This window comes from Osmerus eperlanus, chromosome 19 (assembly GCF_963692335.1).
Source record: "Osmerus eperlanus chromosome 19, fOsmEpe2.1, whole genome shotgun sequence".
Lineage (NCBI taxonomy): Eukaryota > Metazoa > Chordata > Actinopteri > Osmeriformes > Osmeridae > Osmerus > Osmerus eperlanus.
Genome location: NC_085036.1, coordinates 11,148,192 through 11,161,885, shown reverse-complemented (window position 1 = coordinate 11,161,885; position 13,694 = coordinate 11,148,192). Strand labels below are relative to the sequence as shown.

The 13,694-nt window shown below is 45.2% G+C and overlaps 2 protein-coding genes across 3 annotated transcripts; both read right to left on the bottom strand.

Annotated features, from left to right (window-relative positions):
* Nucleotides 1–15: 15 nt before the first annotated feature.
* LOC134040016 (calpain-5-like) lies at nucleotides 16–4,894 on the bottom strand. Its single transcript, XM_062486238.1, has 11 exons — nucleotides 4,824–4,894; nucleotides 4,298–4,502; nucleotides 3,599–3,730; nucleotides 3,235–3,443; nucleotides 2,961–3,150; nucleotides 2,676–2,848; nucleotides 2,487–2,564; nucleotides 2,105–2,300; nucleotides 1,752–1,874; nucleotides 1,159–1,361; nucleotides 16–793 (listed from the first exon to the last, which is right to left on the bottom strand). Exons 2-11 carry the CDS (start codon nucleotides 4,460–4,462, stop codon nucleotides 763–765), a joined length of 1,500 nt encoding a protein of 499 aa, XP_062342222.1. The 5' UTR covers nucleotides 4,463–4,502; nucleotides 4,824–4,894; the 3' UTR covers nucleotides 16–762.
* Nucleotides 4,895–6,538: 1,644 nt separating this feature from the next.
* LOC134040014 (calpain-5-like) lies at nucleotides 6,539–13,694 on the bottom strand. 2 transcript variants are annotated; one of them, XM_062486234.1, is made up of 13 exons: nucleotides 13,403–13,694; nucleotides 11,018–11,208; nucleotides 10,734–10,865; nucleotides 10,285–10,493; nucleotides 10,002–10,194; nucleotides 9,706–9,896; nucleotides 9,491–9,568; nucleotides 9,180–9,375; nucleotides 8,882–9,004; nucleotides 8,224–8,426; nucleotides 7,811–7,932; nucleotides 7,446–7,582; nucleotides 6,539–7,332 (listed from the first exon to the last, which is right to left on the bottom strand). In XM_062486234.1, the coding sequence occupies exons 2-13, from the start codon at nucleotides 11,180–11,182 to the stop codon at nucleotides 7,150–7,152; spliced, it is 1,932 nt and encodes a 643-aa protein (XP_062342218.1). In that variant the 5' UTR covers nucleotides 11,183–11,208; nucleotides 13,403–13,694; the 3' UTR covers nucleotides 6,539–7,149. The 2 variants fall into 2 exon arrangements, with proteins under 2 accessions (XP_062342218.1, XP_062342217.1); XM_062486233.1 differs by lacking the exon at nucleotides 13,403–13,694 and adding an exon at nucleotides 12,346–12,457 and having other exon boundaries at nucleotides 11,018–11,209.

The following is a 13,694-nucleotide window of genomic DNA, read 5'->3' as shown; positions in this document are numbered from 1 at the left end:
GACACAAACCATTACCATAATCAGAACATTGTCAGTTCATCCATTTAATAATCTTTCAAAATAAAAAGCACCAGTATTGGAATGAGAACATTACAGTATTTACAGCTGGGGTAAAAGAGCAGTTAAAAGGTATGTATCACTGCTTTGTAAACTCCTCCCACCTATGTGTGATGAGGAAACCAAAGACACAGCCTTACTACAGAGATGAGCTGCTCTGCATACTGTCAGAAGGGGGAGTAGTTTCACACAGGTCACATGTCAGGGAGATTAGAGGTGACCAGACGCAGGTGAATGACGCAGGCATCTGGTCATCCCTCTGATCATCGAGACCCCAGGCCCTATATAGAGTTGTACCATGTGTTCACGTCTGTTAAGGCAGAGCCTTGGGAAGCGTGTTAGTGTCTCGTTAGCCAGCAGCCCAAGGATCCCACTGCGTACAGACTTTTGACACAATGACAATAAATCAATCATCACATGGGTGAGAAAGGCAATCATTCTTGAGAACACTTAGCAGACCCTCAAAAAGCTCAATCAGAATTAAATTGTGGATTTAATAAAAGCTAATAATAACATGACACGATAATGATTAGATTATCGGGGTAATAAAATGTTGAACTGATGCTAAACCCAAAGCGAATCCTGAAGAGACTCAGAAATGTCATAGTATACCCACAGAGAGCAAGAGAGAACTTAACAGAGACAGCTGATTATCTACAGTTCAGAACACGATTCAGTTCCAAACGTTCTTCGATGTTGAGTGTTCTAATTCCTTACGACAGGCTCCAGCAGCTCTCTGAGAGAGAGGGAGAGAGAGAGAGAGAGAGAGAGAGAGAGAGAGAGAGAGAGAGCGAGCGAGAGAGAGTGAGAGAGAGTGGGAGAGAGAGAGAGAGAGAGAGAGAGAGAGAGAGAGAGAGAGAGAGAGAGAGAGAGAGAGAGAGAGAGAGTGGGAGAGATAGAGAGAAAGATAGAGAGAAAGATAGAGAGAAAGATAGAGAGAACGATAGAGAGAAAGATAGAAAGATAGAGAGATGGGAGGTAGGCGAACATAAACAAGTACAGGCAGTTATGTCAGCCAATCTCATTGAAATAGGCCCACAAAGAACAATGTAGGTCTTTGTGTGAACCTTGGAATAATGAATAAATGGGAGCTGTCTGTACCTGCATCCTGACTCTGTGTCAGTGAAAACACGTAGCATGAAGTCTCCCAGTTTCTCTGGCTTGAAGGTGGAGGGGATGATGACGTAACGACCCTTGGGCAACATGCACCTCCTGAACACCGTACGAACTTTGATGAACTCTGACCTGTCCACGTTTTCCTCGGGGGTGAAGTGATGTATGCGATGTTTCCTGTTGCGTTCCATCTTAAAAAGAACACAAACAGTAATGTGATTAAATCACATAAATATTTGAAATAGATATGCAGACTATGGTGTTTGTTTAGCTTTCTGACATCCAAAATATATCAAGTGTGATTAGTGTTCTTATTGAAATGGTAATTCTTGTTCCAGTAAGGTCTGCATCTTTGTGTAAACACCCAAAAGTGAGATTCCATTGATTTGGCCAAATTCTTTGACTGAGGGGGAAAGCCAAGTATGGAGCCCAAAGGGCTCCCTAAAATAATCTGACCTTGGAGTGACGCCCCCCGCCCCAGACAAACACCCTGTCTGTAGACGACTCGCTGGCCAAGCCTTCCTCCCAGTCCTGCTGCTGTTCAGTACAGTTTCACCGTCTCTGCTGTCCCCCTGACCCACCTTGAGGATGGTAAAGCCGATGCTGAGGTTCTCTCCTTGGCCGATCATCCTGTGGATCTTCATGTCTCTCTGCTGCAGGGAGATCCGGACCTTAGCCATCTCCTCGGTCACGTCCAACTTGTACTGCAACAAGAGAACAAAGTCTACCACAAAGTCTACCATGAAGCACTTTGGACAGCACTACTAACAACATGCTACCATGACGTCTAATGTGAACACAGCCTTGATCAAGAGTTGCTCTTGAAAAGAGTCTTGTGACTCAGGAGTTAAACTGGCTCGTCTATGGCAGCTCTCTTGTGTCCACAGATCTGACCGCCAGTTGAACGTGTTGATGGAGTGGGTGGGGCTGGTACCTGTGGGTTCTGCAAGAAGGTCTGTTTGTTGTTTATGCAGCCACCACATCGATTCTTCAGTGGCTCCGCGTGTTTGGTCCAGCTACCAAAATGCACCACCTCCTTCCATGTCTTGTCGATACCGTCCAAGGAGGTGTTGATGACGTGACACACATCTGCGAATGTGAAGTACTTACACCAGTCAGCGAACGACATCCTACCAACACACACAAAACGTACAAATGATTAACGCCACATTTACTCACACATTAGAAAATCATTCGAACATCATCAAAGAGATGCGCCGACGAACTTTACGGTTGAGATATTAGCAGCTGTGACTTTAATTCCTCAACCAAAAATGCCAAACATCCCCAAATGACAATGTTCTGTTGACACTCACCAAAACTCCCCATCATCCTGTACAGTGATGCCGAGCTTGTTTCTCTCCACGCTTCCAACATTCTTCCATTCTGCTGAGCTAAACAGAGATATGGGAGTGGAGGGTTTGACTGGGAAGGATTCTAAAGGAGAAAGGAGATTTGTGGCCTACATTTCTGACGCTGAATGCCATCTTGCTCCTCATCCTCACCTGTCGCTCCAGGCTCCGTTCCACTCGGTCCTGCCCCAGGGGTTTCTCATGCGGATCAGGGGAACGGCCTGGCCCTCTTTTTCCAAATGCACCTTCTTCATCGCAGTCACTGCGTAGGCATGACCCTTCACCAGCCTGCAAGACATCCTCGCTTCAATTTCATGACTTGCTGCCTAGTGGAGAGACAAGCACAGCAAACTGTCAGTCAGAGGGGCTGTTTCCCTAACTGGATGACTCAGTCCGTGGTTTGGGTTAACTTGAGGAGAGCTCTGAGATTCAAAGAACCTTTATGGAGCTACAGATGATACCATCCCGGTTGTAGACTCTCAGCAGGTCCCGGAACAGTTTATCCTGCTTTTTCTTGTCGCTGTGGAAGTCTGTCTCCAGATCGATGGTCTCCGCCACGGCTCCGCTGAAGTCCACCACGGCGTCCGCCGTGTTGCCTCCGTCCAGAGACTCATAGCAGCCAGACAGTCTGCGTTCAGAGAGGTCAGAGGTCATGAAGGGGTACGGGAAGGACACTCGACACAGATATTACACGATCTACTGTCACACTAACTTGGCATAAGCCTTCTCCAGAAGGGCACTCCAGAACTCGTTTTTGACGTTGGAGTGGCAGTAGATGAGTTTTCCATCGATGGTGGGCAGTTGGTCATCCACCACCACATCCATCCACTCACCAAACACCCAGAACTGGAAGTGGAAGATGCCAGCATAGCGCTCTGGGTGTTTGGTATCCCACTCCTGCTCCTTCCAGTCAGGAATCACCTGCAACACAGTGATAAGACAAAGAAATTGCTTAGAAAAGAAAATCTAATATCCTTGCTGACACCTGCGTTAAGGTGAATTATCTTCAGCAGACCCACTTGTTACCCTCATCTAAGGCTCAGGCAGAATGGAGGAACATGAGCAGAAAGATTCACCTTTGGCCAGAGGTCTGGCTTCAGAGCCAAGCAGGAACAGGCCGCCACAAACCAGCAGTTACCCAGATCTCCCTGGTTCAGGTCGTGGGAGCTGATGCCCTCCACAAACAGGTGAGGATCATCGCTGATCTCCTGCAAAGGAAAAAGAGGAATTTCAAGAGGGAAAGATGGATTCAGTTTGATTAGAAAAATGTGTTTTTATGTAATGCCTTGTCAGATTCTCCTTTCTTCCTTCAGTTCAATCTTTGAACCAGGTATGTCACACATTCTTTCTGGAATACTCCCCACTACATTTTTCAGAAGTGATCAACGATTGAAACAACGGTCGCAAATTCTACTGAAAACATTGAGGCCCTCTGGCAATGCCATTCATTGTGCAATGGAACACAGTGATTCTTCCTCATGATTTCTAAGAATCCACCCATGACTCATGCAGCACAGTGTTAAGGCCAAACCTCAGATATTCACCTTTGTAACGCTACTACGCCTATTAAAACAAAACAAACAAAGGCTGACATGTCATCCGAGCAACAGTTGACTGTGGAGCGTACATCTTAGATCTTGTGTGCATGGATGGCTTGACGCAATCGTTTAAATTTCTCTTTGTAAAATGAATGAATTGAAAGAACTTGGGCGCTACCGGTAAATCCCAAGAATTAGGGAGTGAGGATGAGGATAAAAAAAGGTTGGGTGTCTCACCCCAGGTCTCTTCCACACAACACGACCATGAGGTGAATTATTGTAGAACAGAGACGCATTGGTGACAGGAAACTCTGGGTCCTCAAACAGCTTCTTGTTGTCTAGGCAGTCCTTCTTTAGGTGGGAGTAATGCTGTTTTTTATAGTGAGTAGCCGGAGAGGTCATTTTTTTCTCTCACAGAAACCTCTTGAAACCGCAAACTGAGCTGAAAGGAAGACGTGAGGTTTTTAGACAGAAATTCATATGTCAGAGTGGCTACTTATCACATTTCATGTTAAAAAAATGCATACATATTTCCAGACTACATGACAGAAATAATTTTATATCCTAGAGGACAACAAACTGATTGAAAAAAAAATATTTACAAATAAACAGACTATGGACAAGTTATATAAAAAAATATTTGAGCAATATTTACTTCTTTCCACTCTGTCACACTATGCTATAAATACAAGAACTTGTTATGAATTTGTCAAAAAACGTTTACAAAGAAAAGTAGAAGTAGAAGTAGAAAAGTCGACTGTACCTGACTGGTAGTGTTGTGTATCTGCTTCCTTCTGAGAGTGTGTGAGAGGAGGAGGATCTTCAGAAGTTTATCATGTGTGTGATTATCTTGGGAGCAAATCTATTCCTAGTATTGAAGATGTCGTCCAACAGGTTATTTTGGTTTATGATTTAGTTCAACAAATTTGATCTGATTGTAATGTATTGTTCTATACCTTAATAGGCATCCAGTATAGCTTTGTCTACTCACCTGAGTAACTGAATTGTGAAAAGTCAGAGATATTTTTTTACTTTATCACTACTACTAGCAGTATGAACAGCTTCAAAATATGTGGTTTCAGTTAGGGCAGTTAAGCCCAGATGCATGTTGTTACGCGGAGGCTTTGATCCTTTTATTGAGGCATGATGCACTAAGATAAAGTCTCAAACTAATAAAAAATGTCCTGACTAACTTCTTCAGAAAAGCAATCTCTCACAGTAACATGGTTCTGTGTCAGTCTCCACAAAACCTCAGAGGACATGCCAGTTCTCCACAGTGTGGTCTGAGGTGTTGAGCAAACATTTTTTTACATTTTAGTCATTTAGCAGACGCTCTTATCCAGAGCGACTTACAGTAAGTACAGGGACATTCCCCCGAGGCAAGTAGGGTGAAGTGCCTTGCCCAAGGACACAACGTCAGTTGGCATGACCGGGAATTGAACTGGCAACCTTCGGATTACTAGTCCGACTACCTCACCGCTCAGCCACCTGACTCCCACCCCACCAGACTGGACTTGACCTCTGGGAAGTTCAAACATCATCCAGCAGTTCAGGTGTCCTCGTGTGCTCTCCCTGAAACAACATATAGCTTCACTTGTCACTCCTCCTAGCTACTTAGAAAGGAGAAAGTTTCCTCAAAATGTGAACACACACGCTATCCCTAAACCAACCTGACGAGTGCTTGTTTTGGAAGGAAGGCATCATGGAGATGCTGAGGCTCCACCCAGATATCAGGGACTTCCTCAGCAGCTGGAGATGCACGTTAAGGTTCATTAGAATCAGAAGGAGCTTTAATCGCCATGTAAGTTCACACAAACAAGGAATTTACTGCGGCAGGAAGGTGCATACAATAAACATATACAGATATTAAATATAAAAATGTAAGATAATTTCATCCAAGTAGCTCCTCCAGGTACAGGTCACTGTGACCAACAGCTGATGACACAGCTTACTAATTTAAACAATGTAATATTTTAAGGCAGAAACAATGAGCTAATTGAAGTAATGAATACTTGTTTGTTAACAAATGGTAATTATGAAATATAGAAAATGCTAGCATTGGTGCATGTTGATTCAGATTCACATTAATATTTGTATGTATTTTGTATTTCCAGAACAGGGGTCTCCATGACCCAATCACTCAGGCCTGGTACTGACCATCGCAGCAGTCTCCCTCAGGATTCCTGCCTGAAGTTAGCCAAGGAGTTAGCAGCAAAGGAAGCCATGAAGTACAGCAGCCACTAGGGGGCGCCGTGTGCCCACACACTCTTGGAACTTGAATTGTAATTCAACAGCAACCAAGGCCGTAATCATAATATATTTTGTCCCCCCCCCCAATATATTGATATAAAAATATAAATGTGCTACGCTACGACAGGCAACCACGCACACTGTCCGAAATTATCATAAAAAATGTAATTCGTCCCACCCAATATTGTCTCCATGGCTACGGCCTTGACAGCAACACAGTCTCCTTCTCATGGACACTTTTAACTTTAATGCTGTATTAAGGAAGTATAAATCACATTTTTACATCTTGGTAACCTTGCTAAAATAACACATTTAGTGCTGTAACGTTCATACATGTGCTGTGAATAACACACATTATTACCATAATAGGATTATTGTCGATTACAGTATGATCTATTTAATAATGCTGGGAGATAAGAATCACTGTTATGGTAATAAGGACATTATATTGCATACGGGACATTCAAAAAGTAATGACTCAGAAATACTCCTTCCTGGAATGTGTTCATGTAGGCAGTGAGGAATTTGAAACAATATCATTCTAACACATCAGGTTTTTTCACATATCACAGGAGCGTATACATCATTCAAAATATTGTTGTATTTGATCAGATATGAAAAAAGCAAAAATTATAGCCATACACAGTATACAATGTAATCCAGATAGCATGAAGGTGCATCGTTGGTCGCCAGCAACAGTAGTCTTTGTGGTTACATGTTGTTTTTGGTGGTCAGGCTGGTAGATTTCCATATTGTAGTGATGACCTACTGTCTATATATTTTTGTTGGTTTTAAGAGCTGTGCAAATGACTTCCTGGTCACCTGACCACAGTGGGAGGTCACAGATCAGTGAGCTTGGAGGCGGTGGCTATACGCAGGCTGATGGAGCCAGGCATCTCGTCGTCCATCTTCCGGCCCCTTTTCCTCAGCTGGACCTTCTGGGGCGCGGTGGAGTCGGTGACCGAGCCGGTCAGAACCACCTGGCCCATGAACTGGTCCTGCACAGCATTGCTGTTCCACACCTGGACAGGGAGATGAGCAGGCGACAGTGTGATGACAGCTGCTGTAGACTCTACTTTTTGACTGAGTTCTGAACCATCAACAGATAAGTCAACGCTTGAATGCGGCATCTCACCTCCACAGTGACTGGCTTCCTGGGGGTCTTCCTGTAGAAGATGGCGCTGGTCTTGAACTTGGGCTCCAAGGTGTCCTTCTGAACTGTAGACTGCACTGAGGAGCCCTCACAGGAGATGACCAGATAGGGGTCTGCACCTGTAGTGTATAAGGTGTGGGATGGCCGTGGAGACAAATAGATAGACTTCTGTGACACAAGAGCACTGGTAAGTTGGTAAATAGCTTATTTATCTGTGGTTGACCATTATGTTTAGTTTGTTAGAAATTTTGTTTAATGGGTTGGATAACTGATAAGCTACAATTCTGATGAACAGACAGATTATTAGGTAGTCTGACAGTCTGTCAGTCTTTCAGTCAGTCTCCTACCTCCGGTGCTGTCCTGGTTCTCCAGCCCCGCAGCTTTGTGGATGTAGACATGGGACACAGCCTGAGGGTAGCCCAGGAACGGACTCCAGCACTTCACCTTTGGCTTGTCCTCCGTCAGCTCTCTGTGAGGGACAGGGTGAGAGGGGGTGAGAGGGGGTGAGGAGGCATGGGTGAGGGGGTGAGAGGGGGTGAGGAGGCATGGGTGAGGGGGGGAGAGGGTTGTGGTGGGGGGGTAAGATGGCCGGGGTGGGGAGGTGAGGCGATGGGGATAGGCGTGAAAGAGGGATGAAACAAGTACAAAGAGGGAGGGTAAAGTCAGAGGCCCACAACATACATGCATCACTGCTTGAACAATGGAAAGATGAGTGGAGTTGGCGATAAAACACCCAGCTGTGTCCCCTCAACTCTGGTACCTGCATCCGGAATCTGTGTCGGTGAAAACACGCAGCATGTACTCTCCCAGTGTCTCTGGCTTGAAGGTGGTGGGGAAGATGATGTAACGGCCCTTGGGCAGCATGCACCTCCTGAACACCGTACGAGCGTTGATGAATGCTGACGTGTCCACGATCTGCTGGGTGATGATGTCATGCATGCGGTACTTCCTGTTGAGTTCCACCTATAAATCAAACAAAGTGAAACGTTTATGTTTGGAACTTTAAATCATGCTTGAGCAATGTACGTTGTCCTTGACAATTACTTTGGAGTATATGGTGTTTGTTCAGCTTGTTGATGTCAAATTTTAATCAGATTATTTGTGTTCTTGTTGAAATGATTATTCTTGTCCCTGAAGTGAACTGTAAGGTCTATTCCTTTGAGTAAACACCCACTGACTGATCTGCTGTTTGTCCAACAGGAGAAAAGTGAGATTCCATTGATTTGGCCAAATTCTTTGACTGAGGGGGAAAGCCAAGTATGGAGCCCAAAGGGCTCCCTAAAATAATCTGACCTTGGAGTGACGCCCCCCGCCCCAGACAAACACCCTGTCTGTAGACGACTCGCTGGCCAAGCCTTCCTCCCAGTCCTGCTGCTGTTCAGTACAGTTTCACCGTCTCTGCTGTCCCCCTGACCCACCTGGAATATGGCAAAGCCAATGGTGAGGTTCTCTCCTTGTCCGATCATCCTGTGGATCTTCATGTCTCTCTGCTGCAGGGAGACCAAGACCTCATCCATCTCCTTGGTCACGTCAAACACATACTGCAGCAAGAGAACAAAGATATGTCTACCATGAAGCACTTTGGACAGCACTTCTAACAACATGCTACCATGACGTCAAATATATACACAGTCCTGGTCAGGAGTTAAACAAGCCTGGAATGGCAGCTCTCATGTGTGCAGATAAGAACCCCAGTAGTGTGGGACTGGCTGGTACCTGTGGGTTCTGCAGGAAGGTCTGTTTGTGGTTCATGCAGCCACCACATCGATTCTTCAGTGGCTCCACGTGTTTGGTCCAGCTGCCTAAATGCACCACCTCGTTCCACGTCTTGTCGATGCTGATCAGCGAGGTGTTTATGAGGCGACATACGTCTGTCTCTGAGAAGTACTTACACCAGTCTGCGAACAACATCCTACAAACACACACACACACACACACATCCACAAATGATTCATGACACGTTCCCGCCGCACATCAGAAACACATTAACACATAATACATTGAATTCAAGTTCTGTTGACGCTCACCAAAACTCCCCATCATCCTTCACAGTGATGCCGAGTGAGTTTCTCTCCATGCTACCAACCTTCTCCCATTCTGCTGAGCTAGACAGAGAAGAGATGGGGGAGTTGGAGTGGAAAAAGACACGGAAAGGTCTTCCGGAAAGTTCTTCTGACATGGCGCTGATGTCTAAATGTTTCAAACTCTGAGCAGAGAGGAGAAATGGCGTCCTGCTCCTCACCTGTCGCTCCAGGCTCCGTTCCACTCAGTCTTGCCCCAGGGGTTTCTCATGCGGATCAGGGGCATGGTCTCGTTCTTGAAGTAGGCCCGAAGCCCTTCGCCCAAACGTACCCTCTTCACCGCTGTGACCGAGTAGGCGTGACCCTTCACCAGCCCACACGCCATCCGCATCTCGATCTCATGGCGCGCCGCCTGACCGTGTGAGGACAACAAACGGTTAGTCGGGCGTCACTTTCGCTCGCTGGACAACCCGTACGCTGCGGGTCCACTTGGGACAAGCTCTGGGATTCAACCAACCCTTATGGAGCAGCTGATGATCCCGTCCCTGTCGTAGACTTTCAGCAGGTCCTCAAACAGTTTCTCCTGCTTCTCCTTGTCGCTGTGGAACGCATCCTTCTCCAGATCGATGGTCTCTGCCACGGCTCCGCTGAAGTCCACCACGGCGTCCCCGGTGTTACCTCCATCCAGAGACTCATAGCAGCCAGACAGTCTGCGTTCAGAGAGGTCAGAGGTCATGAAGGGATACAGGAAGGACACTCGACACAGCTGAGATGTTTACACTGTATACTGTCACACTAACTTGGCATAGGCCTTCTCCAGAAGGGCACTCCAGAACTCGTTTTTGACGTTGGAGTGGCAGTAGATGAGTTCTCCATTGATGGTGGGCAGTCGGTCATCCACCACCACATCCATCCACTCACCAAACACCCAGAACTGGAAGTGGAAGATGCCAGCATAGCGCTCTGGGTGTTTGGTATCCCACTCCTGCTCCTTCCAGTCAGGAATCACCTGCAACACAGCAATGAGCCAGTTATGGGAAATATGATGACAATGTATGACATTGCTTTTCTCTGAGCTGGGGTCATTCTTGAAGGGAACTAATGAATCAGTTAGTAAAAGGACTGTGGAACCACATTCTGTACATTTATATCTACTTTTAAGTTTGAACTGGATGAAGTAACCTATAAGCAGACCTACATCTCATCCTCTTTCTCTCAGACAGGATGGAGGAATGTGACAAAGACTCACCTTCTGCCAGAGGTCTGGCTTCAGAGCCAAGCAGGAACAGGCCGCCACAAACCAGCAGTTACCCACAACTCCCTGGTTCAGGTCGTGGGAGCTGATGCCCTCCACAAACAGGTGAGGATCATCGCTGATCTCCTGCAAAGGAGAAAAGGGGGACTTTTTGTTCATACTTTATGAGTATTGTGTTCTTTTCTCTTTGTAAAAGTGGATTGTGTTTCCTGGTGAGTCACAAGGGGAAGAGTGAGATGGATGAGGACTGAAAATTAAATATTTGACGTGTGTCTCACCCCAGGCCTCTTCCACTCCACTCTGCCTGGAGGTGGTTTGCTGAAGAACAGAGACGCATTGGTGACAGGAAACTCTGGGTCCTCAAACAGCTTCTTGCTGTCCAGACAGTCCTTCTTTATGTGGGAGTAATGCTGGTTTTTGTATTGCGTAACTGAGGAGAACATCTTTTGGACCCAGTCAACTCTTCAAAACTGCAAATAGACCAGAGATGAAGACACCAGGTTACTTGTAATTCAGATACAGATTCAGATGATAATAATATCAGAATGGTTACTTTTAACTTGTTTAACTTGGTTACTTGAGGATTTCAGAATACCAGTAGATCAGAATACCGCCCATAAATTCATGTTGGTTGTTTGGTGAAACACTTCAGTATCATTTGAGTTAAAACAGTCTCACAAACTCCCACAGGACAATAAACTGACTCAGAAATTCAAAATATCTCAATATACTGGAGACATAAATGGACATAAAACTTGTCGGGACCAGAAGCTCATGAGACCCGTCTATAAAGAGCAAAACATGTGGTCCCTCGGGAGATGATGATATTCTAACATCAGTGACCAATGTGACTTTTGCCACATCACCCCGACCCTACAGTCTCCCGATGATACTTAACTATGATGACAAGTCTGCCTGTCAGAGTGCCAAGGTACTTATCCTTTTGACGTTTCCATGAAAAACACAGGCAAACTAATCTGTATCAAGGGAATTACGTTATCTGCTTCATGGAGAGCCAACAAGTTCTGAAATGCACATTGAGAATCTGAATCAGAATGGGTTTTATTCGCCATGAAAGTTTGCACAGACAAGGAATTTGCTTTGGCAGGAAGGTGCAAACATTAAACATATAGGAATCTAAAATTTAAATATGAGGACTAACTATACTAAGGGTACATAACTAGCAAACTAAGGGTACATAACTAGCAATGGAATTAGATTAAAGGAAGTTAGGTATTGTGTCTTAACAGCAATGCATGTCTCAGGAAATATATTTCAGAGTAGAGCATATTTGGGCCACAGTGAGAGGCATCTTATAATTAATATCTTCAGGAATCTCTCAGTCTCAGTAATCATGTTACTCATGTCACCTCGGGGGTTCAGCAACAACAGCTAACAGGAAAGCATTCATGCGATATTCCAAAATAAATGAGGAAGAGAGAATATTCAGACTCCTTTCCACTCTGTCCCACTCTGACTTTTACACCAGACCAGAAGACATATTCGGTGTCTTTGCCACACCTTGTTACACCGCACCTTGTTACAAGTTTGTCACATATCTTTAACAAGAAAAGTCTAAATAGAAACCGACAAATGTCGACTGTACCTGACTGCCTGTGTTGAGGAAGTCACTTCCTTCTAGTTGTGGAGAGAGTGCAGGACAAGAGGGTATTCTTAAGCCTTTTGTACCTGCCTGCCCCTCCCCCAACACCCCCACAACCCAGTTAAGAATAGGGACGTGCTTTGTGCCACGCCCATTACATAATGCCAAGTGTCAAGTTGCTACTGAGCGCTGTTTACAGTAGCTGACTTTGCCATGAGGTGGACACACAAAGGAATCTCAGATTTATGGACTGAAAGAGATGATGTTTTGATGTAATAGAACTAAACGTCATTCTATTCAATGAACAACCTGTATCAAGGTGTAGAGGTGTTTGTGTGTGTGTGTGTGTGTGTGTGTGTGTGTGTGTGTGTGTGTGTGTGTGTGTGTGTGTGTGTGTGTGTGTGTGTGGAGGGAAGCCATTTGCCTGGCTGATGTGGTCAGACAGGTTTTTTGGGGGTTTCAGGGTAGTTCAAGCTTGAGCTGTTGCTGTGACTTCATTTCATGTTGTCATGTGACTGTATTACTCACAGCTGATTAGAACAGTGTAATGTTTATACATAATAGCTCATAGCTGTGTGCTTGTGTGTTGTTGTGAATTTTATTGCTTAAAGGGCAATATATGCTACTCCGACTGGGCGGGCAGACAGATACGGATAGATAGATAGCCCTACAATCACTAACTCACATGAAACCAATGTCATCTGTGGCTACAATCTCACTGATATCATAGGGATCCGACACACCTTTACCTACATTCTAAAATACTTTCATTATGACCAGTCTGAAATACTGACAGTTACGGCACACTGTACGATTAGCTACAAAATATGTAGACTCATTACTGGCAGTCAAGCCCCAGATATATGTTGCTACACGGAGGCTGTGATAGAGAGCATTCCGTTCTCTCTCCCTCCACAGAGAGGGAAGACACTCTTATCCTGCTCTTAAGGCACACTACTTAAAGATTAAGTCTAAAATAAAAACTGCAACTAAATTCTCCAGCATGCTCACTCCCATAGCCATTTGTTCGGGTAATTGCATGCAGTATAGTGTTTCTTACCTATAGTCTTCCTAAAAACCTCAGAGGATGTTCCGGTTCTTCGCAGTGTTCTCTGAGGTGTTGGCTTCTGGGACTTCCCAGCATCAGCCAGCTGTTTTAATCCTCGTTCCCTTCAGTCCCCTCCCTTCAACGACCCCCAGCATTCCTTGTCACTCCAACTAAACAGGATTGTCCACTTTCAAAGCGTTTCAATTTGAGTTTTAAATTGAGTTTCACCCAAATTGGTCCCTTCTGTGAAGAAACACACTTACAGTGCATGAAACCAGTCTGACGACCAGTCTGTTTGGAGCAT